Raw genomic sequence first — 27,452 nt, 5'->3', positions numbered from 1 at the left:
ACTCGAATTTCAAAGCGCCTGGGACCGGCACCTTTTTTAAGAAACAAAAAGTGAATGACTCAGCCTCGAAAACGATGCGTCAGTCGAGTCCATGTGAGACGAAACACTGCAGCGAAATTAAAATTGAAAAGTAAAAAAAAAAAAAAAAAATTAAAAAACGCTTTTCCGAGTTCCAGAGCTGACAGGCGTCTCTTGAGAGCAGGGGCCATGGAATCCTCTAGAAGTAATTTTTTGGGTCATGTTAAAGCTTTTTCCATCCCGAGAGCTGACAGGAGTATCTGAGAGCAGGTGGCATGGGATCCTCTGTGAGTCATTTTTGGGGTTTTGGGGGTTACATTATTTTTAAAAATATGTATTTTTTTTTTATTGATTTCAAAGAGGAATGGAGAGGGAGAAACATCATCGCTGAGAATCATGGCTCGGCTGCCTCCTGCACGCCCCCTACTGGCAATCGACCCAGGCACGTGCAGCCGCCAGGAACCGAACCGGGACCCTTGGGTCCGCAGGCCGACGCCCTACCCACTAAGCCACACTGGCCTGCGCTGGGGGGTTATTTTAAAGCTCTTTGGAGCCCGAGAGGTGACAGGAATACCTGGGAGCTGGGGGCATGGAATCCTCTGGAAGTCATTTTCGGGGGTTAGGGATTATTTTATTATTTTTTAAAAATATATTTTAATGGATTTCAGAGAGGAAGGGAGAGGGAGAGAATCGCGGATCGCCGCGTCCTGCACGCCCCCTAGTGGGGATGGAGCCCGCGACCCGGGCATGTGCCAATGACCAGGAATCGAACCCGGACCCTTAGGTGCGAAGGCCGGCGCCCTACCCATTGAGCCACACCGGCCGGGGCTGGGGGGTTATGTTAAAGCTTTTTGGAGCCCGAGAGGCAACGGGGATCTCCGAGAGCCGGTGGGACCGAGCCCCCTCGGCCAGGACCCTCTGGGGAAGCCGCTCAGAGTCAGAAAACCTCTCCGGGGCGACGGCCGGAGGCCGAGGCGGCGCCCACTCACCTCGCGGGCGGGACGCGCGGCCTCGCGAGGCGCTGCGAGGGCTCCCCGAGGCCCCGAGGGAACTCTGGGTCCGGGGCCTCGCGCTGGAGGAGGAAAGGCCGTCCTCTGGCGGAAAACGGGCGGCAGCGCAGGCCGGGGCCGCCCCTCCGCCCCGCGCGCGCCGCAGCCGGTCTAGGGGAGGGACCTCGGGGCGGAAAAGATGGTGGAGGGGCGGGCTTCCGGCGCGGACGGGGCGGGGCCTGATAGGTCAGCGCGCCTCGGGGGGGCGGGGCCGCGAAGAGGCGTGGCGGGAGGCAGGCGCAGGTCCGGCTTCCGGAAAAGGGCGTTCGGGGGCGGGGCCTGCGGTCGGGGCAGATCCGGCTTCCGGAAAGGGGCGTTCGGGGGCGGGGTCGACGGCTAGGGGGAAGATCTGGCTTCCGGAAAGAGGCGTTCGGGGGCGGGGCCGGAGGCTCGCGCAGGCGCTGTGCGACGGCAGCAGCGGCGAGGATGGCGGCCTCCAGGTGGCTCCGCGCGGCCGTCGTCCTGCTCTGTGCCTCCGACCTGCTGCTGGTGCTGCCGCCCGGGGCCCGCGCGGCCGAGGGCCCGGCCGGGAAGCCCGGCGAGGCGGCCCCGCCGCCGCCGAAGAAGAAGAAGAAGGACATTCGCGATTATAATGATGCGGACATGGCGCGTCTTCTGGAGCAGTGGGAGGTCCGTCTCTGGCCCCGCACCCCCTCCCTGACCTCGCACCCCCTCCCTGACCTCGCACCCCCTCCGTGCTGCTGCCTTCCGATCCTCTCCCCTCTTCTCTCCCCGCGCCCCGAGTCCTTACTCTCCCCGCGCCCCGAGTCCTTACTGACCTGCGCGAGCCGCCGCCGACCCCGGGCCTGCCCCGACCCCGGCGCCCCGGGCCCACGCCGCCATCCCCGTGGCCTCCACTCGCTTTTCGGGGGCCTCGCCTGTCGGGGGTCGGCCTCTCGCCCGGAGCCGTCATCTCCCCCCCGTGCCCGGGCCCCCAGCCCCCCTTCCTCCTGCGCGGCTCCCGCGGGTCGGTGAGCCCTGCAAATGGCAGGGAGGCCTTTGGCACCGTATCCCCGAAGATGGGGCGGGGGGTGAGGACGGTGGGCAAGATTACGCTGTTGCTTTTAATATATTTTTATTGATTTCAGGGAGGGAGGGAGAGAGAAACGTGGATCTGCCGCCTCCTGCACGCCCCCCACTGGGGATCCCGCCTGCAACCCCGTGACCTCCTGGTTCATAGGTCAACGCTCAGCCGCTGAGCCCCGCGGGGTGGGGCGGGTTTGCAAACTTCCCATTTGGGGTGCATTTCCCTGCTGGGAGTGTTGTCACTTTAGGGGTCACCTGGGCAGTAATCCAAGGCTAGTTGCTCTCTCTCTCTCTCTCTCTCTCTCTCTCTCTCTCGGGCGCCTTTTTTTTTTTTTTCCATTTAAAGGAGCAGTGAATTCTTTTTGTGCGAGTGAGCTTTCTGAGTGCACCGGAGTGTGTAATTACAGGGCGTTTGTAATAAGCTTTTTACATATATATATATATATATATATATATACACACACACACACACACACACACACACACACATACACACGCAGTAGAGCAGGGGTCCTCAAACTTTTTAAACAGGGGGCCAGTTCACTGTCCCTCAGACCGTGGGAGGGCCGGACTATAGTTTTAAAAAAAACACTATGAACAAATTCCTATGCACACTGCACATATCTTATTTTGAAGTAAAAAAACAAAACAAAACGGGAACAAATACAATATTTGTATTTGCATGTGGCCCACGGGCCGTAGTTTGAGGACCCCTGGCCTAGAGGCTCGGTGCACGAATTCATGCACAGTTGGGGTCCCTTGGCCTGACCAGCGATTGGGGCCCATCAGGGCAGTATCACCCAGTCCCTATCGAGGCAATTGGGGCTGCCCGCCAGGGGGAGGGACTGCAGGAGGTTGGCTGTGGGAGTGCACTGACCATCAGGGCACAGCTCCTGCATTGAGCGTCTGCCCCCTGGTGATCAGTGTGCGTCATAGTGACTGGTTGTTTGGTTGTATTATTGATTTCAGAGAGGGAGGGAGAGAGAAACATCAGTGATGAGAGAGAATCATGGATCGGCTGCCTCCTGCACGTCCCACACTGGGGATCGAGCCCGCAGCCCGGGCCTGTGCCCTTGACTGGGAATCGAACCCGGGACCCTTCAGTTTGCAGGCCGACGCTCTACCCACTGAGCCACACCGGCCGGGGCTGTAATAAGCTTTTTAGATGAAGTTCTCCAGCCAAGAATTCGTCGCGGCCTCTTTCCCTTCCGAAGGTGGTTGGATTGTCCTGGTTGACTCAGAGTCAGCACCCAGGGTTCCCTTCGTGTGTCACCTCGGGCAAGTCAGGTCTCCGCTCCAGGCCCAGGTTCCGTATCTCCAAGATGAGGTTTTACTGGAGGGCTCCTGCCAACGCTTAATGCTTCGTGATGTGGTGGTTACCTCTGTGTGTGTGTGTGTGTGTGTGTGTTTGATAGAGGCATTTGGTCATGAGTTTGAAATGCCATCTGCTGCCCAGGGTTAGCAGGAAGCAGACTGTGTGTTCATGTGGATGTGCAGCTGGTGGGGAGATGGGGGTGGAGTCAGGGGTGCGGGGACCATGAACGAAGAGAGAGGTGATGTCACGCTCCCTTCCCCGTTCGCCATCGCCCTCACCATCCTCCCCCCTCTCTGTGCGCTCCTGCAAGTGAAGTGCTTTTGTATGTGTGTGTGTTTTTAAATATATATTTTTATTGATCTCAGAGAGGAAGGGGGAGGGAGGGAGAGGAACATCAATGATGAGACAGAATCACGGATCGGCTGCCTCCTGCACGCCCCCCACTGGGGATCGAGCCCACAACCCAGGCATGTGCCCTGACTGGGAATCGAATCTGGGACCCTTTAGTCCGCAGGTTGATGCTCTATCCACTGAGCCACCCCAGCCAGGGCATCAAGTGAAGTTTCTGATATGCCGAAGCAAGAACACTGTCTCGTTAGCAAATCCCACCCCGGAAATACTCGGCCTGAGCTAGACAGAAGGGGTGCTGCCCAGATGAACAGGGGGTCCGACCATTGGTGACAGGAGGTACCAATAAAAATAGCTGCAATGCAAAGCAGGAGTGGCCAAGCGCTATAAAAAGGAAGTGCGCCCGGCTGCGTGGCCCAGTGGTTAGCGTTGACCTATGAACCAGGAGGTCACGGTTCGATTCCCGGTCAGGGCACAGGCCAGGGCTGCGGGCTCCATTCCCAGTGGGGGGCGTGCAGGAGGCGGCCGATCCGTGATTCTCTCTCATCATGGATGTTTCTCTCTCTCCCTCTGCCTTCCTCTCTCAAATCAGTAAAAACATATTTTTTAAAAAAAGAAAGTGCGGTGGGGCTCTCGGAGGGTTTCGGGGAGGAAGTAGCTTAGAGAAGCGAGGGGAGTGGGGGGAGGGCCTCCGACCGAGCAGCAGGAGCAGAGGAGGTGACACGGAACTGGGTGGAAAGGAGCAGATACCAACGGCCGAGGCTCTGCGGTTAGCTCAGTGGTCGGCAAACTCATTCGCCAACAGAGCCAAATGTCAACAGCACGACGACTGAAATTTCTTTTGAGAACCAAATTTTTTAAACTTAAACTATATAGGTAGGTACATTGTTATTAACTTAAATAGGGTCCTCCTAAGGCTTAGGAAGAGCCACACTCAAGGGGCCAAAGAGCCGTATGTGGCTCTGGAGCCGCAGTTTGCCGACCATGGGAGACCATCCGGGTTCCAGCCTCTTCACCTGTGAGTGTGGCCAGTAAGAGCCTCTTTGTCCTCGAGTTTCCTCTTCTGCAGGATAGAGATGGAATGGTATTCACCTGGGTCGTCCTGAGAATCAACTGAGAGGACATGGGAAGAACCCAGAATCTGGCAACTCGGCCCCGGCGGGTGTGGCTCAGTGGTCGAGTGTCACGGTTCGATTCCCGGTCAGGGCACCTGTGGGGCGTGCAGGATGCAGCCCATCAGTGGTTCTCATCATTGATGTTTCTCTCTCTCTCTCTCTCATCAATATAAAAAATATATTTTTTTAAAAATACAGCAACTCATGATTAACTATGGCAATATAAAAGTCAGTCGTTTGATGTAAATTCGTGTGGTTGGCTGGAATGGACTATGAAGCAAGGTGGTGAGCAGTAAAGATGGTGGGAGCCAGTGCTGCTGGGCGCTGATGTTGTGGGGGTTGGACTTTTTTTTTTTTTTTCAATATTTTTATTGATTTCTGAGAGGAAGGAAGAGGGAGAAAGAGAAACATCCATGATGAGAGAGAATCATGGATCGGCTGCCTCCTGCACGCCCTCTACTGGGGATCGAGCCCACAACCTGACCGGTAATCGAACCCGGGACCCTTCAGTCCGCAGGCCGACGCTCTATCCACTGAGCCACACTGGCTGGCGGGTTTGGACTTTAGAAGGAATGTGCAGTGGAAAGTCAAGCACAGGGGAACCTGCTGGGTGTCCTTCTTGTCTGTTGTGACGTAGTCACAGACCCCCCCCCCCCCCCATGTCCTGTGCGGGTGCTCTCGCCTCTGCCGGGTGCAGATCCCGTGTCTGACGGTCGGCTGTCCCCCTCCTCCTAGAAAGACGACGACATAGAAGAAGGGGACCTCCCGGAGCACAAGCGGCCGGCGGCCCCCGTGGACTTCTCGCAGCTGGACCCGGGCAAGCCGGAGAGCATCCTGAAGATGACCAAGAAGGGCAAGACCCTCATGATGTTCGTCACCGTGTCCGGGAGCCCCACGGAGAAGGAGACGGAGGAGATCACCAGCCTCTGGCAGGGCAGCCTCTTCAATGCCAACTACGACGTCCAGAGGTGAGCGCCTGCCCGTGAGGGGCTCCAGCCCGCATGTTCCTTGTTTATTTCATTCTTATATAAGTACTAGTAGCCCGGTGCACAAAATTCGTGCACATTAAAAGGGAATTAATTGCCCTGACCGGTGTGGCTCAGTGGATAGAGTGTCGGCCTGCGGACTCAAGGGTCCTGGGTTCAATTCCAGTCAAGGGCATGTACCTGGGTTGCGGGCACATCCCCAGTGGGGGCTGTGCAAGAGGCAGCTGATCGATGTTTCTCTCTCATTGATGTTTCTAACTCTCCCTCTTCCTTCCTCTCTAAAAAATCAATAAAATAGATATTTTTTAAAAAGGGAATTAATTAGCAGAGATATTTTAATATTGCTATTTGTCCTTTCTCTATAATAGAAGAGTGAGAGATGAAAGCAAATTAGTAAAATGTATATGAAAATAATATATAAATTTATTAGTAAATAAACAGTAACAAAGGGAGCTGATTCCGTGAGGAATGGGGCTTCCTCCTCCCTCCTGTCAGGGTCCAGGGTGCAGGAGAATGGGGTTCCTGGCTGGCAGGCCACTGACAGCAAGCTATCCAACAGTGGATTCGGTGAGGAATGGGGCTCCCTCCTTTCTACTGTCAGGGTCTGGTGTGAAGGCCAGCCACGCCCTCTGTTGGGCCAGACCCAGAGTTCTACCACGCTGTGGCCTCCGCCTCAGCAACCCAGGACTGACTGCTGCTGGGCGCTCCTGGTGCTCTGAGGGTGGGTTCTTCCCTCAGGCCACATGGGAAACAGCTGGGGAAGGCGCAGCCCTTGGCAAAACGACCCAGGGGTCCATGCTCAGTAGGTCCACACTCCGAGGGCGGGTTCCTGCCTCAAACCCTGCCCTCACTGAAACAGCTTGTGGGAGGGCACAGCCATTGCCAAGACAACCCCTGCAGGACTGACTTCCTTCCACTTGGTCGCAGTGGTTCAGGTTGTGATGAACACCACCCATGGTTTTTATACAAGTAGATGTTGTTAATCTTCACCCGAGGGTATGTTTCCATTGATTTTAAGAGAGAGAGGGAGAGACAGAGAAACATTGATGTGAGAATCAACTGGTTGCTTCCTGCATGAGCCCCAACCAGGGCCCGGGCTGGGGAGGAGCCTGCAACCAAGTTTGACTGGACTCGAACCAGGACCCTTCTGTCCACAGGCCCAAGCTCTATCCACTGAGCCAAACCAGCTAGGAATCTTTATTTTTTTAAATGTTTTTATTGGTTTCAGAGAGGAAGGGGGCGGGGGAGAGAGAGAGAGAGAAACAGAAACATCAATGATGAGAGAGAATCATGGATCTGCTGCCTCCTGCACGCCCCCCACTGGGGATGGAGCCCGCAGCCCGGGCCTGTGCCCTGACCGGGAATCGAACCCGGGACCTCCTGGTTCCTAGGGTGACCCTGAACTACTGAGCCACACCGGACAGCCCTTAAAGAAGATTCAGCCCTGACCGGTGTGGCTCAGTGGATAGAGCATCGGCCTGTGGACTGGGGGGTCCCGGGTTCGATTCCGGTCAAGGGCATGTGCCTTGGTTGCAGGCACATCCACAGTGGGGGGCGTGCAGGAGGCAGCTGATTGATGTTTCTCTCTCATTGATGTTTCTAACTATCCCTCTCCCTTCCTCTCTGTAAAAAATCAATAAAATACATATTTTTAAAAAAGAAAGAAGATGAATCGTTGGTCAAAACCAGAAAGTTCTTTTTGTTGTTTTCATTGTTGTCTTATTTCATCATGACGTTTTATTTATCTTTCCTTTAACTGTTATCTGAGTAAGAAGTTGTCTAGTGTAGCCTCTCTGGGGGCCCAGTCAGTTACAGGTGGACCATGTGCTTCCTTCAGAAGTGCCTGCCCTGTGTAACGTGCTTTTCTGGGTGCCGTGCACACAGGTAGCTGGGTCACAGGTAACTAGTGTAAGGGAAACCTCGTATGAGCCTAAGGTGCAATTTTAAGGAATTTCTTTTTTTCCTTCTCAATCGCAGTTCTAAAATCTAGGGTGTTCCCAGGTCTTAGTTTAAGAAGGGCCTACATATATAACAGCCAAGCGACCAGACCCACCAGTCGCTATGATGCGCACTGCAGCGGCCAGTCTCCCCACCGCCCCCCAAACCTCTCGAGGCCCCTCTCCCCGGCAGCCTCACCCTTGATTGGCCCCCATTGGGGCAGGCCGGCCGGACCCCACCTGTGCATGAATTCACCGGGCCTCTAGTGAAAGTAATAAGAAATCCGAGAGTGTCAAGGGGGCAGAATGCCTTCGTCAGCTTAATTAGACACTCGGGGGAACAGATCCGCTACCACTGGTGCGGATGGAGCCCCTCAGGAACAGAAGAGCGGTGCCCACTGGCAGCTAGTGGTCCACCCAGACCCCATTCTCTTCCTCTTGCTCCGAGGCGCCTGCTCAGTGCGGAGTGCGGACGACTTGGGCTGCTGCTGTGAACCCCCGGGGCCAGGGTTTCTGTCCAGCAGGCGGGTCCCCTCATGCCCTTCCTAGGCCTCGGCGTGACCCAGTCAAAACCAGTGTTTCCTGCCTTGACCAGCAGAGGAAACCTCAACGGGCACCTCGGAACGTGAAACAGGTGCACCAGCAGCTGCTCGTGCTCCCAGCAGCCCCTCCCCCCCAAGCCCAGCTGTTGCTTTTTTTTTTTTTTTTTCATTGATTTCAGAGAGGAAGGGAGAGGGAGAGAGAGAGAGAAATCGATGAGAGAGAATCTGATCGGCTGCCTCCTGCAGGCCCCACACGGGATGGAGCCCACAAGCCGGGCCTGTGGCCTGACTGGCACCGAAATGTGACCTCCTGGTTCCTAGATCGACGCTCACCACTGAGCCACGCCGGCCGGCCCGGTGCTGCTTCTGCTCTGAGCTGATCTGAGGGGCGAACCAGTTCAATCTGTTCGGATCCCAGACATGAAGTTTCAGAAGCTTCTGGGCTTCGACAAGTCCAATATGTTGTTCTGTGTCCTGTAGAATTTTGAAAGGAAGTGTTTTCCTGGTTAAGTGCCACAGAAACTCTGACCCTGTCCAGGGGTGGGGAACGTCCGGCCCCCGGGCTGTGTGAGGCCCCGGAAATCATTTGGTCTGGCCCTGCCAAGCATTAAGGGTGAGTTAATTAAAGGTTTGACCAAATGTAACAGGCTCATTTATTTTTTATTGATTTCAGAGAGGGAGAGAGAAATAGAAACACCAGTGATGAGAGAGAATCATTGGTTGATTGATTGATCGGCTGCCTTGTGCATGCCCCCTCCTGGGGATCAGTGCCGCAACCCGGACATGTGCCCTGACCGGAATTGAACCCGTGACCTCCTGGTTCACAGGCTGACGCTCAACCCCTGAGCCACGCCGGCCGGGCTCACAGGCTAATGTCTAGGTTGATGATCGTGTGTGGCTCGCGGACGATGTTATAAATACCCACATGGCCCTGGGCAGGAGAAGGCTCCCCGCCCCTGCCTTCGCCCTGCACTGCGTGCGCTAACCGGTATCCTCTCCCTGTCCAGGTTCATCGTGGGCTCGGACCGCGCCATCTTCATGCTGCGGGACGGGAGCTACGCCTGGGAGATCAAGGACTTCCTGGTCAGCCAGGACAGGTGTGCGGACGTCACCCTGGAGGGGCAGGTGTACCCTGGCCGAGGCGGAGGCAGCAAAGAGAAAAACCAAACCAAGCCCGGGAAGGGCAAGAAGAAGGAGGGAGACGCCAAGCCTCGCGCCTCGAAGGAAGGCAACCGAGCAGGGAAGACGCGCGAGGACCTGTAACAGGCGGGCGGCCTCTGTGGGGGCGTGGGGGCCCACACCGCGGCATTCTGGCTGCTTCGAGGGCCCGGCACCTGCTCGCTCTGACCACACGCCCGGGCTGTGGCAGGTCAGAGTCCCTGTTGGAAAGGCTGCAGGGACGAAGACGGCTTTCGCATTCTCCTCGGACGCGGCCAAGTTCAGGTTTCCTGTGAAGCCGCGTTCGAAGGAAGCCGGACTGTGGCCTTTCCCACTTACATGGGGGGAGCCCCTGGCCGCCGTCAGCGCCCCCAGTGGCCCTGCTCCGGTCTCGTGTCTGTGCTTGGGTTTTGTGCAGATTTTGAGGGAGAAGGACGCCGGGTTCTGCCTGACACGTTGAGACCTGACGCCATTGAACAGCCTCTTCGTGCTTCGTGCTGTGAAGTGAGCGCACCTCGGGCCACAGGACGTGTGCACCCCCCGCCCCTGCAGGAGCCGCAGAGACGGGAAGTCCGCTCCCTGGGGCCCCACGCATCTGGGATCCCGGGCCTCCCTCCTTCTCGGTTAAAGGGACTCTGGGCCTCTGCCCGCTGCGGGGTGGCCTGGGGTCGGGGTCCTGTCCGTGTCCTTATTCAGGAAGCCCCGGCGCCGGCTGTGCCAGGTCACTCGGGCACCGGCGGCCCAGGGCCCACCCTCCTCCATGTGCACACGGTGTCTGATGAAGTGCCTACATGTGTGTGTCTGGTCCTCACGGCGCCCTCCCCGCTGGTTCTGACTCCCGTTCCCGTCGGGGCCGCCCCTGGTGGGAGGGGCGGGGTTTGTACACAGGTGCCATTTTTAAGAGCTGCAGTCGTTTGCAAACACCATCCGTTGTGATTTTAACAAAATAACACACGTACGTGCTCAGACGGTGCCTGGTCCCAGCTCTCTCCCTCGCCACTGCCGCCTGTCCTCCCCGCAGGAGCTCCCGTCAGCGTCCAAAACACGTGCATCTACCGGCTTGTAGCGCCGTGTGTGTGTGTGTGTGTGTGTGTGTGTGTGTGTGTGTGTGTGGCCTTGCAGTGTCTGTGTGTGTGTGTGCACGTGCGTGTGCACCTTGGAACGTCTGTTTCCCCTCGTGTGTGTGCATGCGTGCGCGTGTGTGCACACGTGTGTGTGCGCGCCTCGCAGCGTCTGCCTCCCCTGGTTGTGGTCAGGCCCGCAGTCCTGTGCTCTGGGCGGGTGTTTGCCCTGCTGCCCCCGCCGCCAGCCACCCCCCTGTTGTTTCTCATGCAGTTTGAACCCAGAGGGGGTGTGAGTCCAGAGAGGCCGGCAGAATGGCGCCACCCAGGCCCAGAGGGGACGGGCGAGACCCCTTAAGCCTCTGGCCCTGGCTCCCAGTCTGGGGGTGTCGCTTTGAGATGGAGCCGGTGTCCACGAGGGGGCGGCAGAGACCCGCCTGCCGGGAGCGGGCTTCCTGGGCCGCTGTCTGATCCTGGCGTTTCCCTTGGATCCCCTGTGCTGGCGGCGCGTGGGTTCGTTTACCTCGTTGTCATAGCGACCCCCGCCCGGGCCGTGCTATCCCCTCCCCCCAGGCCAACCGGCTCAGCGAAGGCGGGCAGCGCCCTCCAGGCCGGCGGCGGAAGGGCCGGAGCCGGAGCCCCGCAGCCGCTGCCGGCGGGAGGGGATCACAAGGGCCTTCTCTCGTCAGAGCGGCCGGAAGCAGGTTGGTGCTGTGCCTCCGGGCTGGGGAACTAGTTTCTGTGCCATGAGATGGAAAAGGTTACCCCCGGCCCGCGGGGCTCTGTGGTTGAGCATCAACCTATGAAGCGGGAGGTCAGGGTTCGATTCCCGATTCCCGGTCGGAGCACAGGCCGGGCTGCGGGCTCATCCCCGGTGGGGGGCGTGCGGGAGGCGGTGATCCGGGATGCGCTCTCATTGTTGATGTCTCTCTCTCCCCTCTCCCTTCCTCTCTGAAACCAATACAATGTGTTTTTTTTTAAAGGAAAATCACTGGGATAGTGAAAGCAGACCTGGAGGGCAATTCACCAACCTTATTTTTCTTAGCTATGAGACCCAGTTTGTTTATTTTTTTTTTAAATATATTTTATTGATTTTTTTTTACCAAGAGGAAGGGAGAGGGATAGAGAGTTAGAAACATCGATGAGAGAGAATCATCGATCAGCTGCCTCCTGCACACCCTCTATTGGGGATGTGCCCGTAACCCAGGTACATGCCCTTGACCGGAATCGAACCCGGGACCCTTTAGTCCCTAGGCCGATGCTCTATCCACTGAGCCACACCGGTCAGGGCAAGACCCAGTTTGTTTATTTATTTTTTAATCAGAGAGGAAGGGAGAGGGTGGGAGATAGAAACATCATCGATGAGAGAGAATCATGGACCGGCTGTCTCCTGCACGCCCCCCACTGGGGATCGAGCCCACAACCTGGGCCTGTGCCCTGACCAGGATCAAACCCGGGACCCTTCAGTCCGCAGGCCGACGCTCTATCCACCGAGCCACACCGGCCAGGGCTGTGAGACGCAGTTTAAAGGGAAAGAACAGACAGACAGGTGGCACCTCTGCGCCTTTACTGTGGTACAGCGAGGCTCCTCCCCCAGAGCCGGGGCTCTGAGGCCAGCGAAGGCCCCCCCCAGACAACACGTACAACAAACAGCCCTTCATTGCTCTGACCGGGATTTCTCCATGTGCACAGATAATAAATAAATAGAAAATAGATCTCTGTCCCCGGTGACGCACACAAGAAATGTTTACATACAAAACACCATCCGGCGCCTTCCCGGAAGAGGCCAGCTGTTTGGGCAACAGGAAAAGGACACACGTGTCATGGCGTGTAGTTCTCCTCGGAAGCCTGGCTCACGGGCGCGGGCAGGTTCGACGCGGACGTATGTACAGCTGAGGATCCTCAAATAGATTCTTTCCGGACCGGACCAGACCGAAGTCGGGCCCGTTCCCGGCCGCCCAGGGTGGCCGCATCCCACCCACGTGGTTCACAGTGTGAGACCCTTGCACGAAGAGTTGGAAAAACTGACAGAACGAGAGACAGAAGAACATGAGGTCACTGACGCCCTGCCCGGAGGAGGGCCTTCCTGGGACGGGCTGCAGCCCCGCTGTCGCCTCTGGCAGTGGGCACAGCCCGGGCACGACCCGCTAGGGGCCTCCTGGGTGCAGCTGGGCCCTCTCGGGGGGGAAGAGGTCCTGGTTGGGACGGAGGGGGGCAGGCAGTTCATGGCGAGACCAAGTGCCCTGGGGGCGGCACCAGCTGTAACCACAGGCCGTTCCCCTCTGCATGGAGCTCTCAGCCTTCTCCCGGGTGGGCCGGGGGAGGGAGAGGACAGCAGGAGCCGCAGGGCCCTCCGAGAGCAGCCCGGAGCCCAGGTGGTTGGCAGAGGATGCCCCGCGGGCCTGGCGTTGGCTGCTGGGCTGTGGAACGGGTAGCACCAATGGAGTCGCCGCGTCTGTGTGCTCCTGCACATGTGGGCCGGCTGGTAGTTGGAGCAAAGGAGGCTGCCCGTCGTTCCTGCGAGCCCCGCTGCCGCCTCCTCCAGGAAGTCTTCCCGGCTTACCCGGGCAGGGAAGATCTTTTCCCTCCTCGGAACTGGCTTTGGTCCCGATTTTACACTCTGGTTCCTCTGAGGGCACGTGTCCCTGACTGCCTGGCCTGCCCCTCCCCTAGGCACCCCCCTCAGCCTCATGGCTGTTCTCACCCGCGCCTGGTTCCAGGCACAACACGGAGAGCCACGGACGCCTGGAATCTCTGACTTTAAAAGTCACACAGTCCGATCTCAACCTGGGACCTGGATTCCCCTGAAAGGTGGGCCCCCCAGAGGCAGCCTCACCTCTTCAAGCGCAGCCGGCCCGTCTCCACTCCTAACCCCGTGAAGGCTGCTTCTTACAGGATAGAGGTTCCTCTAAAACCGGGGCCCTTGGCCTACATTTCCCCCCTAATGCGTGTGCTGGGAGCATGGGGCTTGGGAGGGACCCAGCGCCCCAGTCCACATCCCTGCTGCCAGCCAGCCAGGCCTCCGAGCGTGGTCCCTAACCCCCCCTCCCCTGAGAGGCACGGATGGGAGAGAAGCACCCAAGAGCCGCAGGGAAGATGAGGTGTCCGCATCGGCTGGGGCTGCAGTAGACACGAGTGGGGCGCGCGGAGGCCCCGGGGTCTCGGCGTCCTTCCCTCGGGCTGGCCGGATGCTTGGCCTTTCCCGGCAGCCGCTGGGCGGGGACTGGGGAGCCAGCCCCCCGCCCCCCACCCCTGGGTCCGCTGCCAAGAGTCCGCCGTCACGCTCCTCACAACCTCTTCTTCCTCACCACGGGGATGGGCACCACCTGGAAGATTTTGGCCTGGTGGTCCTCGGTGGCCAGGGTCACCCAGGTGGGCCGGAAGCTGCCTTTGAAGCCAACGAAGACCATTTTGTCTGAAAAGGAGTGACGAGTCATGTGAGCAGAAAGCACAAGAGGGAGTGGCTCCCGCCAGGCCCCGCCCTCCCCGCCCGGGCACGCCCTCCCGTGGCCCCTGGGACACGCTCTGTGCCCGGCTCCTGGCAGTCAGTGCCTGACAGCTGTGCGTACGCGGGCACAGGTCTCAGCTGTTAGGAGCAAGTGACTCAGCTGTCTCATTCTCAGTGTCTTCATTTTACTATATATATAAAAGCCTAAGGGACCTTTATGACCGGACGACCGGCCGGTCGCTATGATGTGCGCTGACCACCAGGGGGCAGACGCTCAATGTAGGAGCTGCCCCCTGGTGGTCAGTGCACTTCCACAGCCAACCTCTCACGGCTGGCCAACCTCCCGTGGTCCTATCCCCAGCCGGCTGGCCCCAATCGGCCCCGATCACATGCACAAATTCGTGCACCAGGCCTCTAGTATGGGAATAACGTACCTGTTCCATCATTTTAAGGCAAGCATGTCAAACTTGCGGCCCACAACGGATATTTTTGCGGCCCAGCCAATAGAACGGTATGTAAGGAACGTTCTAATGAAAATTTCATCACTTAATTTTTACAATATCCTGTTGTACATCATTATGAACAACGAGCTACAAGGTTCGCTAATGGCTGATGACTGTCATCGTGTTGCATTCGCGTCCCTCACGCGCCTCACGCGCAGGCGCACCGTCTCTCCCACTGACACCGGCAGCGAAGGTTCCGGCAGCCGGTGGCCGCGTCCTTAGTCTGGGACTGACCTGCTTGGTGTGGCAACAGGAAATACCTCGCTTTCGGAGAACGAAAGAAATAGGTTTATGTGCGTGACGCTTATCCATTTGTGCAGTTACTCAGAGTGTGGTGAGTTCATGTTCAAGAAAAATATTGATTATTATTAAAATGTTCTATTATGTGAACAATGACTCCTTCATTTCAGCCCTTTGCATTCAGCACATCTCCATCGAAATAAACCTACGTTTCTATGAAAATGGAAGCTTTGGCCCTGGCTGGTGTGCTCAGTGGATAGAGCGTCAGCCTGTGGACCGAAGGGTCCCGGGTTTGATTCCGGTCAAGGGACCATGCCTAGGTCTGGTCACACGTAAAGGGAAGTGTCTGGCCCCAGCCGGTGTGGCTCAGTGGATAGCGCACCGGCCTGCGGACCGAAGGGTCCTGCGTTCGATTCCGGTCAAGGGCACGGACCTTGGTGGCAGGCTCCTCCCCAGCCCGGGCCCTGGTCAGGATGCATTCAGGAGGCAACCCATCGATGTGTCTCTCTCACATCGATGCTTCTCTCTATCTCTCCCTCTCTCTTCCACGCTCTCTAAAAATCAATGGAAAAATATCCTCGGGAGAGCATTAACAAAATTTTTTTTAAAAAAATTAAGGAAAGTGTGTAGAGGTTGCACTTGCCCTGCAACCAGGACAGCACTGAGCCAGGGCCAGTACCAGAGACCACCACCGGGGGCAGCATTGAGTCAGGGCCAGTACCAGAGACCACCACCGGGGGCAGCATTGAGTCAGGGCCAGTACCAGCTGGCACCACTGGGGGCAGCATTGAGTCAGGGCCAGTACCAGCAGGCACCACTGGGGGCAGCATTGAGTCAGGGCCAGTACCAGCAGGCACCACGGGGGGCAGCATTGAGTCGGGGCCAGTACCAGCTGGCACCACGGGGGGCAGCATTGAGTCGGGGCCAGTACCAGCTGGCACCACGGGGGGCAGCAGTGGGTCAGGGCCAGTACCAGCTGGCACCACCAGGGGCAGCATTGAGTCGGGGCCAGTACCAGCGAGCACCACCAGGGGCAGCATTGAGCCAGGGCCAGGCATCATTCCCCAATTAGAATGAGAGGCTGTGCCAGGTTTGGGGGGAGGAGCTGGTCTCAGCCCCGGCAGGCGCGCCTGTGCCCCAGGCATCGGGACTCAGAAACCCCAGTCCAAACCCCTCACCTTTCAACTTGAGCCCCTTGTCCGCCCCGAGCTTCTCCAGTACGCGCGTCCACGGGCCTCTGGAGACGAACCTTCCCTTGGACGCCACGAGGACGATGGAGCTGAGTGAGAGAGGGCCGATGAGCGCACGAGCGAGCACCGCGGAGCAAAGGCCCCTGGGAGGCGGGGGGACTGTCCGAGGTGGGGCCGAGGTAGCAGTGCCCAGAGGCCTGGCCAGCGGCCTTGGGGACGCCCCCTGTCCTGGACACCCCCCCTCACATCTGGCTGCAGCTGGCACCCATGACTCTCTAAGGCTCTGCTCTGCTCACTGCTTTTACATCTGCCCCCAAGGAGGAGAGGGCAGGTACCAGCGGGTGCCACCGGGGGCGGCACTGAGTCAGGGCCAGTACCAGCGGGCGCCACCGGGGGCAGCACCGAGTCAGGGCCAGTACCAGCGGGCGCCACCGGGGGCAGCACCGAGTCAGGGCCAGTACCAGCGGGCGCCACCGGGGGCAGCACCGAGTCAGGGCCAGTACCAGCGGGCGCCACCGGGGGCGGCACTGAGCCATTGCAATGTTCTCCACTCCGTTCGGACAGGGCTGGCAGAAGCATGGCGATGGAGAGAACCTGTGCGGCCACCTGCTCAGGGAATTCACCTGTCACCTGCCTGTCACCGCCCTTCCTGGCCACGTAAGGCCGCATGACTGCCCTGTTTCACAAATGGGGAAACCGAGGCATAGGGTGACTAAGTGTCTGAGAGGACCTGGCGGTGGGAGCCCGCCGAGGAGGGGGCAGAGGCCTGGAGCCGGGTGCGCCCCGCCGGGAGGCCCCCGGGGGAGCAGGAGGCCGCCCCCCGGCCGCCATGGCTGAGCCAGGCCCAGCGCCGTGCACACGGCCCCCGGTGGCAGACAGCGCCGCCCGGACGGAGGAAGTGAGCCGCTCCCGGGCACAGAAACGGGCAGAAGCCCAGCGGGGCCGCCGTTCCCTCGCACAGGAGCCCGGGAGCCGCAGACCGCAGGCCAGACTGGAAAATGCGCCTGGGATGCCGGCGCCGCTGCCAGGCCCTCCCCCGGCCCAGGGGGAGCGGAGCCAGTTCTTCCCATGCGCCGGGCCGTGCCAGCCACGGGGAGGGCGGGAGGAGAGCCAGGGGCTGGCGGGGGGGACGCCGAATGGCAGCATCGCCAACACGCCCTGGGCTTCGGCGTCGGGCTCGGGGCCGGAAGGCTGTGTCCCCATCTCTCCGACTCGGAGGCCGCGCTGCCGCCCCCTGAGCTGGGGGGACACAGGAGGGCCGGGCCCTCCGCCGGGGCTGGGTTCGCTCATGGCAGCAGGACACCAAGCAGGGCACTCCTGTGTCACAGCCCCTGACGGCGGGCACACGCGGGCCCCTCGCCTGGCATGAGCTTCTCCGTGCCCTGCACCTGTCGGCACGGAGTGGCCCTCGGGGGGGCGCAGCAGCTCCCAGGAGCCAGCCCTGATGCTCCAGGTGTGAGCAGCTGGGGCCTGGGGCAGCGGTGGCCCCGGGTGGGAGGGGAGGGGTGGGGCAGGAAGGCTGGGGCAGGGGGTGGGACACACACACACACACACACACACACACACACACACACACACACGGAGCTGCCAGGAGCAGCAGCAGAGCCGACAGAACACGGTCAGCCATGCAGCAAAGGAAAGACGGAGTGAATGCGATGCAGACTCGCCTCCAGCTCTGGATGGCGTGATGACGTCACCAAGACAGCGAGACCAGGAAGACTGGCTGGTTCGGGGGTTTAAAAAGAGCCAGGCCCGGCCGGCGTGGCTCAGTGGTTGAGCGTCGACCCAGGAACCAGGAGGTCAGGGTTCGATTCCCGGTCAGGGCACAGGCCCGGGTTGCAGGCTCCATCCCCAGTGGGGGGCGTGCAGGAGGCAGCCGATCCATGATTCTCTCTCATCGTGGATGTTTCTCTCTCTCTTTCCCTCTGCCTTCCTCTCTTTGAAATCAATCCTATATAATAAAACCCTAATATGCAAATCGACTGAACGGTGGAATGACCAGTCACTATCAACTGACCACCAGGGGACAGACGCTCAATGTAGGAGATGCCCCCTGGTGGTCAGTGCCCTCCCACAGGGTGTGTGCCGCTCAGCCAGAAGCCGGCGAGTGCAGTGGCCATGGCGGGAGCCTCTGTGGCAGCCACTAAGGGGCAGCGAGCCGAGCGGTAGGAAGCAGCAAGCAGGCGGGCGGTAAGGAGCCAGGGGTCCCAGACTGCGAGAGGGCACTGGCCGGGCTGAGGGACGCCCCCCACCCCAGCCTCCACCCCCCAGTGCACAAATTTCGTGCACCGGGCCTTTAGTAAAAATATAGTTAAAAATAAATGCTGAGAGTGCTGTTCCACAGGAGGCCTGTAGGGGGCGACCTCGAATAGCCTTTGGGAGGAATGAGATCTGGGCTGGAGAGGCTCAGAAGCATGTGGATCGTATTAACGGAGTGGGAGGGATGAGGTCATTGGGGATGGCGATGACGGGCCGCGGGCCAGGGCAAGCTTCCCGCTGCTACCCGGGCAGCCGGCTGCCTCTGCCTGACCTACATTCACAGGCCTGGCTCCGGCGGGCGGTCCCGGCTCAGGCAGCCCAGCAGCCCAGCCCTGCGCTCCCCGGCCTGGCCAAGCGTGCAGGCCCCCTGAGCTCGCCCCGGCTGCGCTGCGAGGGGCCCTGGGGCACAGGGGCCCCGCTCACCTGTCGGGGATGGCCGCCACGTGGTTGAAGAGCTGCCAGGGGATGCCCTGCAGAACAGCGTTCCGGAAGCTCGCGTGGCTCAGCACGCGCCCGTGGCTGCCGTCGATCACCACCACCTGGATGCCCTCCTCCAGGCCGGGGTACTGCCTGCCGCCCACCTGCAGAGCAGAGCAAACCCGGTGGGTGTGTGAGGGGCCCAAAGGCAGCCAGGGTCCGAGGTCTCCTGCCCGGGGTCCCCATGGGGACCTGGACACGGGGTGCCCCTGCAGCTTGAATCCGTTCCTGGCGGCCTCTGCTGTGGGCTGAACGGCTCTGCCCCCGGGTCTACAAGTCTCAGACGTCCAGGACTGCTGGCCACCACCGGAGCGAGAAGAGGCCTGAACAGCTGCCTCCTCAGCCTCCCAAAGGACCCCCCCCCCCCGCCAACACTTCCACTTTATCTTTATTTTGTTTTATTTGTTCATCCTCCCCTGAGGATATTTTCCCATTGATTTTTTAAATATATTTTATTGACTTTTTACAGAGAGGAAGGGAAAGGGATAGAGAGAAACATCAATGAGAGAGAAACATCGATCAGCTGCCTCCTGCACACCCCCCTCTGGGGATGTGCCTGCAACTAAGGTACAAGCCCTTGATAGGAATTGAACCTGGGACCCTCCAGTCCGCAGGCCAACGCTCTATCCACTGAGCCAAACCGGTTACGGTTTCCCATTGATTTTTAGAGAGAGTGGAAGGGAGCAGGGAGACAGAGAGAAACATCGATGGGTTGCCTCCTGCATGCACCCCGACCTGGTCAGGGGAGGAGCCTGCCACCGAGGTGATGGGGAAAATGAGACATTTGGGGGGCGGGGGGTGGGCTAGCAGTCTGCATCTGTGCCAGCAACCTCATGCACATTCCTGTTAGCCTATAGTCTAGCCCAGTGATGGCGAACCTATGACACTCATTTTTTTGGTTGATTTTTCTTTGTTAAATGGCATTTAAAAATATAAAATAAATATCAAAAAAATATAAGTCTTTGTTTTACTCTGGTTGCAAAGATCAAAAAATTTCTCCATGTGACACGGCACCAGAGTTAAGTTAGGGTTTTTCAAAATGCGGACACGCCGAGCTCAAATGGTTCGCCGTCACTCTCTTGCAAGACCGGTTCACCTAAGCACTACCCCCATCGTACAGGGGCCATAAACCATGGACCATACACAACCCCCCGACGGGGCCATCAGCCCTGGCGCCAGGCCAGGCCTTTAGGTGTGGCCTCACGGCCCCCGCCCAGCACACAGGGCTTTTTGCAGAGCCCGAGAAAGGTCCGGAAGTCCCACCCATATCTGGGGGGCAAAGAAACCAAAAGGGTACAAAGGGAGGGCCTGTACTAATACACACGAAACGTCTGAAAATAAAGGGGTTTTCCTGTGCCTCCGGGACTCCTGGGCATTTTTCGGGTGCCTGGTAAGTTCTGTAACAGAGGCATGTGCCCTCGAGCGGAATAGAACCCGGGACCCTTTGGTCCGCAGGCCGGCGCTCTAGCCACTGAGCCACACCAGCCGGGGCCCAAGACTTTCTCTTTGGACTTTCGGCCTCCGGAACTGAGAGGGGGAGAGATCCCTGTCGCCTGGAGCCGCCAGTGTGTGAGGACAGCGGCCCGAGGAAGCCACTGACCGGGGTGGGAGGGGGAAGCCCAGCACCCCCCCCCCCCAGGGCCGGTCACCTACCTCGATATAAGCGAGGTCATTGAGAAGGTGCAAGAATCGCTGCTTGAAACTTTCCAGCTTCACCTCCAAGAAGTGGTCCTTTGTTCTCTAAAACAAACAGGCCCGGGGGGTCAGCTCTGAGGGGTCAGGTGCGCGGCCCAGGGCACGTCCATGGCCCTCCTGCCCGCCCCCCACCCCCGGGGAGCCGGGCGGGGGCCAGGCTGAAGGCCAAGGGGCAGGGCTGGCTGCCTGCCACTCACCAGCTGCGCCCCGACCAGCTTCCGGGGCATCGGCACGTCCACCGTGGGCCTCTCGGCGAAGCGGGGGTACGCGGTGGCCGTGCAGTCGCTGACGCCCGCGTTCCGGGGGATCAGAGCCTTGATCTTGATCCTCTCGCAGCCCTTCACCGAGCAGAAGGCAAACTTCTCCCTCTCATTCTGGGCCGTCAGCTTCAGGAACAGCAGCCTGTGCGGGGGGGGGGGGGGGGGGGGGAGGGAAGGGGGGTGCCGTGGCTGTGGCATCACAACCCTGAGGGCCAGCCGGCCGGGCCCCTACACAGGACACGTATTCATGTGTCAGCGACGCCTCGCTCGGTGGCACCTGGCAGACCCCGCTGTCGGGGACACAGCTGGCACCACTCAAGGGTGTGTAACCCTGAGAAACAGGGGTGAATCAGGGTGTGACATGTGTTTGCACCCCCCGCCCTTTCAGACTATTTGCTTTTTAAAAAACATGTTTTTATTGATTTTGGAGAGAGAGCAACAGAGTGGGAGACAGAGAGAAATATTGATGTGAAAGAGAAACATCGATCGGCCGCCTCCTGCACGCCCCCTACTTGGGATCGAGCCCGCAACCCGGGCCTGTGCCCTTGACCGGGAATCGAACCCTGACCTCCTGGTTCCTAGGTCGATGCTCAACCACGGAGCCGCGCCGGCCGGGGCTAGCCTGTTTACTTTTATTTTATTTTTTATTTTTTTCTTCTTAAAATATATTTTGATTGATGTCAGAGAGGAAGGGAGAGGGAGAGAGAGAGAGAGAAACATCCATGATGAGAATCATGGATCGGCCGCCTCCCGCACGCCCCGCCCCCCTGGGGACCGAGCCCTCAACCCGGGCCTGTGCCCTTGACGGGAACCGAACCCAGGACCCTTCAGTCTGCAGACCGACGCCCTATCCACTGAACCACACCAGCCAGGGCTAGCCTGTTTACTTTTATTTATTTATTTTTTTTTAGCCTGTTTACTTTTATTTTACCCCCAATGATAGCGTCCGGGCCAGCAGAAGAGAAGGCAGGTGCTCTGAGCCTGAGTAAGAAACCACGACAAACTTATAAAAGGCACAAAGAGCAGGAAAAACAGCCCTGCGACTGCAGAAAGCCCCAGAGTGTGGGCTTCTGCCCAGAAAATACACACCCTGTAACCAACGGGCGTTCCCCCCACCCCCACCCCCCGCCACCCCCCGGGCGCCGCTGCATTAAAGCGCTGCATCCTCAGAGCCCGGGAGTAAACTCAGGCCCCTGAGGCCCCTCGGGGACCGAGGAAGAGCAGACGGGTGTGTGTGTGTGTGTGTGTGTGTGTGTGTGTGTGTGTGTGGCAGAGACCGCCCCTCCCGTCAGCGCTGTGGGGGAAACTCGCCCCTCACCAGCCACTCACGCAAGAGAGTGAAACTAGACCTCCTCTGACAGCAGACACCAGAGCAAACACAAAATGCCCTGGCCGGTGTGGCTCAGTGGGTAGAGCGTCGACCTGCGGACTCAAGGGTTCCGGGTTCGATTCCGGTCAAGGGCATGTACCTGGGTTGCGGGCATATCCCCAGTGGGGGGCGTGCAGGAGGCAGCTGATGGATGTTTCCTCTCTCATCGATGTTTCTAACTCTCTATCCCTCTCCCTTGCTCTCTGTAAAAAGTCAATAAAATATATATATATTTTAAAAAGAATAAACCCAAAGCAGATTGAAGATTTAAGTGTAAGACCTGGAACCATGAAACTAGGAGAAAAACGGGCAGTCAGCTCTGACATCGCTCTTAGCAACATTTTTGGGGGGGATGTGTCTCCTTGCGCAAGGAAAACAAAAGAAAAAATAAACAAATGGGTCAGACTGGAAAGTTTTTTGCAGAGCGAAGGAAACGCGACAAAATGCAAAGGAAACCCGAATGGGTTCTCTCTCATCACTGATGTGTCTCTCTCTCTCTCCCCCTCTTCCTTCCTCTCTAGGGTCAATAAAAATATGTAAAAACAAACAAACAAAATAACTGAGCAAATGAAACAGAAGCAGACTTGTAGAAGGGGCGGGGCTCCAGGCGCGCCTCCCCCGCCCGCGGCCTGGCCGTGCACAGCGCCCCCTGGCGGAGAAGCGCTGGCGTCCTGGGGTGCTGGCGTCCTGGGGTGCTGGCTGTCGGCACAGGGGAGCCCCCTGGCCTCCCCTCATCTCTCCATTGACTAGAACCCCAGGCGGCTCAGCCAAGGGCTGAGGGCTGAGGGCACAGATGTTTCCTCCTCCGAAGCTTGACAGCCCGGCGGGGCCGGGCCACGGAGGCCACGGGCGGGAGGTCACGCGGACGCGCCACGCGGGCCACTCACCCCGAGGCCTCGTCCCAGTAGTAGTGGCTGCGGCCGGGGACGCTCTGCTCCAGCTTGTCCATCTGCAGGGTCCGCACGAAGGTGCCCGTCTTGGACGTCTGCTTCAGCAGGCGGTTGTGCACGTCCGAGAGGATGGAGAAGGTGGTGCCCCGGGGGTAGCAGAGCCCCACGCGGATCCAGTCGCCCCTGGCAACGGAGACGGAGTTAGAGTACCTGCTAGCCAGCCTCGGGCACCTCTGGGACGTGGAGAACCCCCAGCGGGGCCGCCTCCCTTTCTGGGGTGGGGGGTTTTGAGGAGCAGGTGCCGTCCCAGGAGACGGGAGGACCATGCAGGGAGGATCATGTAGGGAGGACCATGCAGGGTCCCTAGGGCACCTCCAGGGCCGACATCAGGCCCCACCCAGACCCGGGCTGCACAGACATCCTCTCCACCGGGTGCCAGTCCAGGCGGAGGCCCAGGGTCCGCCTCTCCCGGCCCGGCCTGACCGCAGGGCCCCGGCATGGCTTTGGGGCTCTTCCCCGCATCCCACACATGCATGCCTCGCAGGACTGCGGCATGGAAGATGCTCAGACGCAAATACGCACAGAGAACCCCATCCTGCCCCACCCCCCGAGTCGGCCCCGGGCCCCAGAGCCCCTTTCCCTCCGTGAAACGGAACGTCCTGGCCAGGCATGTGTCTGCCTTACCCGGAGCGCTGCAGGCGGGTCCTGGCAGACAGCCTGTTGCACGTGACCTCCCTGCACCCCGCTGCACGCTGTGGGTGTCACTGGCCCCGCCTCCCGGACAAAGGGACTGGGGCTCCCAGGGTCGGACAACCGGCCTGAGGTCACCCCCACCCCCAGCTGGGACTGGGCCAGGTCTCCAGGCTGAGCTGCTGGGTGACAACGGGCCCTGCGGTGCTCCCCCTGCAGGGGGCGTGGCCTGTTCTAGGCCCTGCAGGGGGCGTGGCTCACAAAGGCCCTGCAGGGGCGTGGCCTCCAGAGACTCTGCAGGGGGCGTGGCTTCCTGAGACCCTGGAGGGGTGTGGCTTCCAGAGGCCTTGCAGGGGTGTGGCCTGCCCTAGGGGGCGTGACCAGACTGAGGTCTCCCAGGAGGCATGGCTTCCAGAGGCCCTGGAGGGGCGTGGCTTCCAGAGGCCTGCAGGGGGCGTGGCCTGCCCTAGGGGGCGTGGCCAGGCTGAGGCCTTGCAGGAGGCGTGGCTTCCAGAGGCCCTGGAGGGGCGTGGCCTGCCCTGCGGGCGTGGCCTTCCTGAGGCCTGTCTCCCTGCCCTCCCGGCCACGCCCCCTCACTTGTTGAAGTTGATGAGCCAGATGGCGAGCTCGGCGGGCGCCGCGCGGTCCCAGTGGATGGTGTAGCCCTTGCGCAGCGTGACCACCGGCTGGTACTGCTGGTAGTGGGTGCTCCTGGTCAGCGCGCCCTCCAGGTGCAGGGGGCGCCCCGGGAAGTCGTTCTTGACGATCTTCATGCGCAGGTTGCTGGTCCTGTAGGCCTGGATGTACATCTTCTCGGACCCAGAAAGGAAGCGCACAACAGGCCGGTTACCAGGGATCCCGCCAGGGCGCGGGGGGAGCCTCCGCCTGCAGCCCTGCTTAGACCAGGGGAAGGGGCGGCCAGATAAGGGGTCCCCTCGCCTCGCAGCCCACGCCGCACAGCGCACTCCGGCCAAGGCCTGTGCATCTTTAAAAAGGGCTGGGCTGCCAGCCGGTGTCGCTCAGTGGGTAGAGCGCCGGCCTGCAGACTGAAGGGTCCCGGGTTTGATTCCCGGTCAGGGCACAGTCGATCCCCAGTGGGGGGCGTGCAGGAGGCAGCCGATCCGTGATTCTCTCTCATCAATGATGTTTCTATTTCTCTCTCCCTCTCCCTTCCTCTCTGACATCAATAAAAAATATATATATTTAAAAAAATTAGCTCCCACTGGGTGAGGAGGAAACGTAGGAAGAAGGACGAGGAGCCTGTGTCCTCAGGCCCGGCGCAGAGCCCGGCGTGCAGCGGGCACTCCATGCTAGTACAGGCGTGAGCGAGCCCAGGCCGCAGGGCGCTGTGCCAGCGTGTGCCCCCCCGTGCGTGTCCCCCTGGATGTCCCCCTGTGCGTGCCCCGCTGTGCGTGTCCCCTGTGCGTGTCCCCCCGTGCATGTCCCCCCGTGCGTGCCCCCCGTGCGTGTCCCCCCGTGCGTGTCCCCCCGTGCGTGCCCCCTGTGCGTGTCCCCCGTGCGTGTCCCCCCGTGCGTGCCCCCTGTGCGTGTCCCCTGTGCGTGTCCCCCCGTGCATGTCCCCCCGTGCATGTCCCCCCGTGCGTGCCCCGCTGTGCGTGTCCCCTGTGCGTATCCCCCTGTGCGTGTCCCCTGTGCGTGTCCCCCTGTGCGTGTCCCCCTGTGCGTGCCCCCCGTGCGTGTCCCCCTGTGCGTGTCCCCCGTGCGTGTCCCCCTGTGCGTGTCCCCCGTGCGTGTCCCCCTGTGCGTGTCCCCCGTGTGTGCCCCCCTGTGCGTGCCCACCTGTGCGTAGTGCCCGCTGCAGATGGCCCCCCGCCAGTCGGGGACGTCGATGCAGTCGGGGTGCCGCAGCAGCCAGTTGTCGGCCTTGGTGAGGTAGGAGCCGGGGTACTCGGACACGGAGCCGTCCACGTCGTGGAACACCGACGTCTTGTCGCCGTCCATGTCCAGCTGGTTGAACCAGGGCCCGGGCTCCCCGAAGAACACTCTGGACGTGATCTGCCAGAGCCAGAGGCCGGCGTCAGGGGGCGGGGCCGGGGAACGCAGGGGACCTGCAGACGGGGGGACCCCGGCCAGACCGTGCCGCCCCCCCCACACCCAGCCTCTGGCCTCTGCTCATGGGAGGGGAGGGCGCGGGTTCCCGCTTGCAAGGCTGCAGAGCTGGGCAGGGACGCAGGGGCACGTGTGTGTGCATGTGTGCATCTGTGTGTGATTTCATGTGTGTGCATGTGTGTATCTGTGTATGCATGAGTGTATCTCTGTGTGCATGTATGTGTGCGCACGTGTGTGCACATGTATCTCTGTGTGTATGTATGTGTGTATCTGTGTGTGCACATGTGCGTGCATGTGCGTATCTGTGCGTGCGTGTATGTGTGATTGCATGTGTGGGCATGTGTGTATCTCTGCATGCGTGTATGTGTGGGCATGTGTGCGTGTGCGTGTGCATGTGCGTGAATGAGACCGAGGCGGCAGAGAATGTTTGCAGGAGGCGGTGTGTGCACCCACGTGGGTGGGAGGGCGCAGGCTCTCCACGCAGCCGTGGAGATTTCCGTGACTGGCCTCTTTGGGGCCCGAGCGGCCTGAGTAAAGGAATTAGCTGACTCCAGTCGGTCATCTTTCCCCTCCGCCTGCCCTGAGCGCACAGACAGGCAAAGGGCAGGAGCAGAGTGGGAGGGGGAGGGGAGGCCTGGGAAATCCACAACCAGAGAGAGAGAGAGAGAGAGAGAGAGAGAACGCCCGCCCCAGGAGGTCCGGCCCTGCCTAGTCCCCGGGGGCACCCGGCCGGATCTCGTCACCAGGCCGCTCCTTGGCTGTCTGTGGCCAGGAGGCCCTGCTCTCAGGGGGGACTGAACACAGCAGCTTCAGCAGATCAGACACTGCAGGCTTTTAAATTAACTGCGCCGCCCGGCCGGCGTGGCTCCGTGGCTGAGCATCGACTAGGAACCAGGAGGTAGGGGTTCGATTCCCGCTCAGGGCACAGGCCCGGGTTGCGGGCTCGATTCCCAGTGGGAGGTGTGCAGGAGGCAGCCGGTCCATGATTCTCTCTCATCGTGGATGTGTGTGTCTCTCTCTCCCTCTCCCTCCCTCTCTGAAATCAATCTATAATAATAAAAGCATCATATGCTAATTAGACTGGACGTCCTTCCGGACGACCTTCCAGAAGAAGCCGGGGCTGCAAGGGAAGCAGGGGCCCTGAATGCCTGCCGGTGGTCGGAGGGGAGCCCGGGTCCCGGGTGCCGGAGGGAAGCTGATGCCGGCAGCCGGGGGACGGAAGGCCTGCTCTTGCACGAATTTCGCGCACCAGGCCTCTAGGAAAAATATATTTAAAAAAATTAAATGAACTGGGCCAAACTCAGGTGGCCCAGTCACAGGACTCACAGGTCAAAAGCCAGGCGCCCGGAGGAGCCGCCTCGGACGCTGGCGCCCAGCGCGAGGCTCCCGCTGAGGCCCGTGAGCCCTGGGCAGGGCGAGGGCAGGGCGAGGGCAGGGCGAGGGCAGGGCGAGGGCAGGCAGGCACCGACCCCCCACGCTTGTACTTTTCCAGTCTGGACGCAGCCAGAATGGGGCCGCGGTCTGGGCTGCCCGGAGGAGGCCGCTCAGACCCTGCGGTGAGTCACGGCCTGGGCGGCTGGGCGCGGGCCGGCGCCTCGCTCACCGGGACGTCCTCGAAGGCCACGTGGGACACGTTGTTGTGGGGGCAGCTCTGCCAGGCATTGTTCAGGCGGAAGGCCAGGGCGCTGGTGTGCCGGCCCTCCAGGGCCGCGAACTTGCGGAAGGTGCAGTTCTGGATGTTGATGGGGCCGTCATAGAACTGGATCCCCCGGATGGGAAAGTTCCTGGGGGGGCGGGCGAGTCAGC

The 27,452-nt window shown here is 60.1% G+C and overlaps 2 protein-coding genes across 2 annotated transcripts in view; one reads left to right on the top strand and one right to left on the bottom strand.

The window, feature by feature from the left end:
• The first annotated feature begins 1,460 nt into the window (after positions 1 to 1,460).
• Positions 1,461 to 10,462, top strand: MESD (mesoderm development LRP chaperone). The gene is made up of 3 exons (XM_081114940.1): positions 1,461 to 1,697; positions 5,607 to 5,839; positions 9,344 to 10,462. Exons 1-3 carry the CDS (start codon positions 1,494 to 1,496, stop codon positions 9,597 to 9,599), a joined length of 693 nt encoding a protein of 230 aa, XP_080971066.1. The 5' UTR covers positions 1,461 to 1,493; the 3' UTR covers positions 9,600 to 10,462.
• Positions 10,463 to 12,103: 1,641 nt separating this feature from the next.
• Positions 12,104 to 27,452, bottom strand: part of CEMIP (cell migration inducing hyaluronidase 1) — a 55,011-nt gene continuing 39,662 nt past the window's right edge. Inside the window, exons 21-29 of the mRNA XM_081114941.1 lie at positions 27,250 to 27,430; positions 25,377 to 25,592; positions 24,174 to 24,385; positions 22,884 to 23,069; positions 20,565 to 20,769; positions 20,326 to 20,412; positions 18,619 to 18,776; positions 15,925 to 16,025; positions 12,104 to 13,970 (exon numbers count right to left, since the gene is read on the bottom strand). Of these exons, the coding sequence (XP_080971067.1) occupies positions 13,843 to 13,970; positions 15,925 to 16,025; positions 18,619 to 18,776; positions 20,326 to 20,412; positions 20,565 to 20,769; positions 22,884 to 23,069; positions 24,174 to 24,385; positions 25,377 to 25,592; positions 27,250 to 27,430 (1,474 nt within the window). The 3' untranslated portion in view covers positions 12,104 to 13,842. The remainder of the gene's footprint in view (positions 13,971 to 15,924; positions 16,026 to 18,618; positions 18,777 to 20,325; positions 20,413 to 20,564; positions 20,770 to 22,883; positions 23,070 to 24,173; positions 24,386 to 25,376; positions 25,593 to 27,249; positions 27,431 to 27,452) is intronic.

This window comes from Myotis nattereri (genome assembly GCF_964212035.1).
Source record: "Myotis nattereri genome assembly, chromosome: 21".
Classification (NCBI taxonomy): Eukaryota; Metazoa; Chordata; class Mammalia; order Chiroptera; family Vespertilionidae; genus Myotis; species Myotis nattereri.
The sequence above is the reverse complement of the archived record's forward strand: the minus strand, read 5'-3'. Positions and strand labels throughout refer to the sequence as shown.

Coding starts and splice junctions, on each gene's coding strand:
- MESD (XM_081114940.1), top strand. CDS start 1,494: ATGGCGGCCTCCAGGTGGCTCCGCGCGGCCGTCGTCCTGCTCTGTGCC. Junction 1,698..5,606: donor GTCTTCTGGAGCAGTGGGAG/GTCCGTCTCTGG, acceptor CCCTCCTCCTAG/AAAGACGACGACATAGAAGA. Junction 5,840..9,343: donor GCCAACTACGACGTCCAGAG/GTGAGCGCCTGC, acceptor CTCCCTGTCCAG/GTTCATCGTGGGCTCGGACC.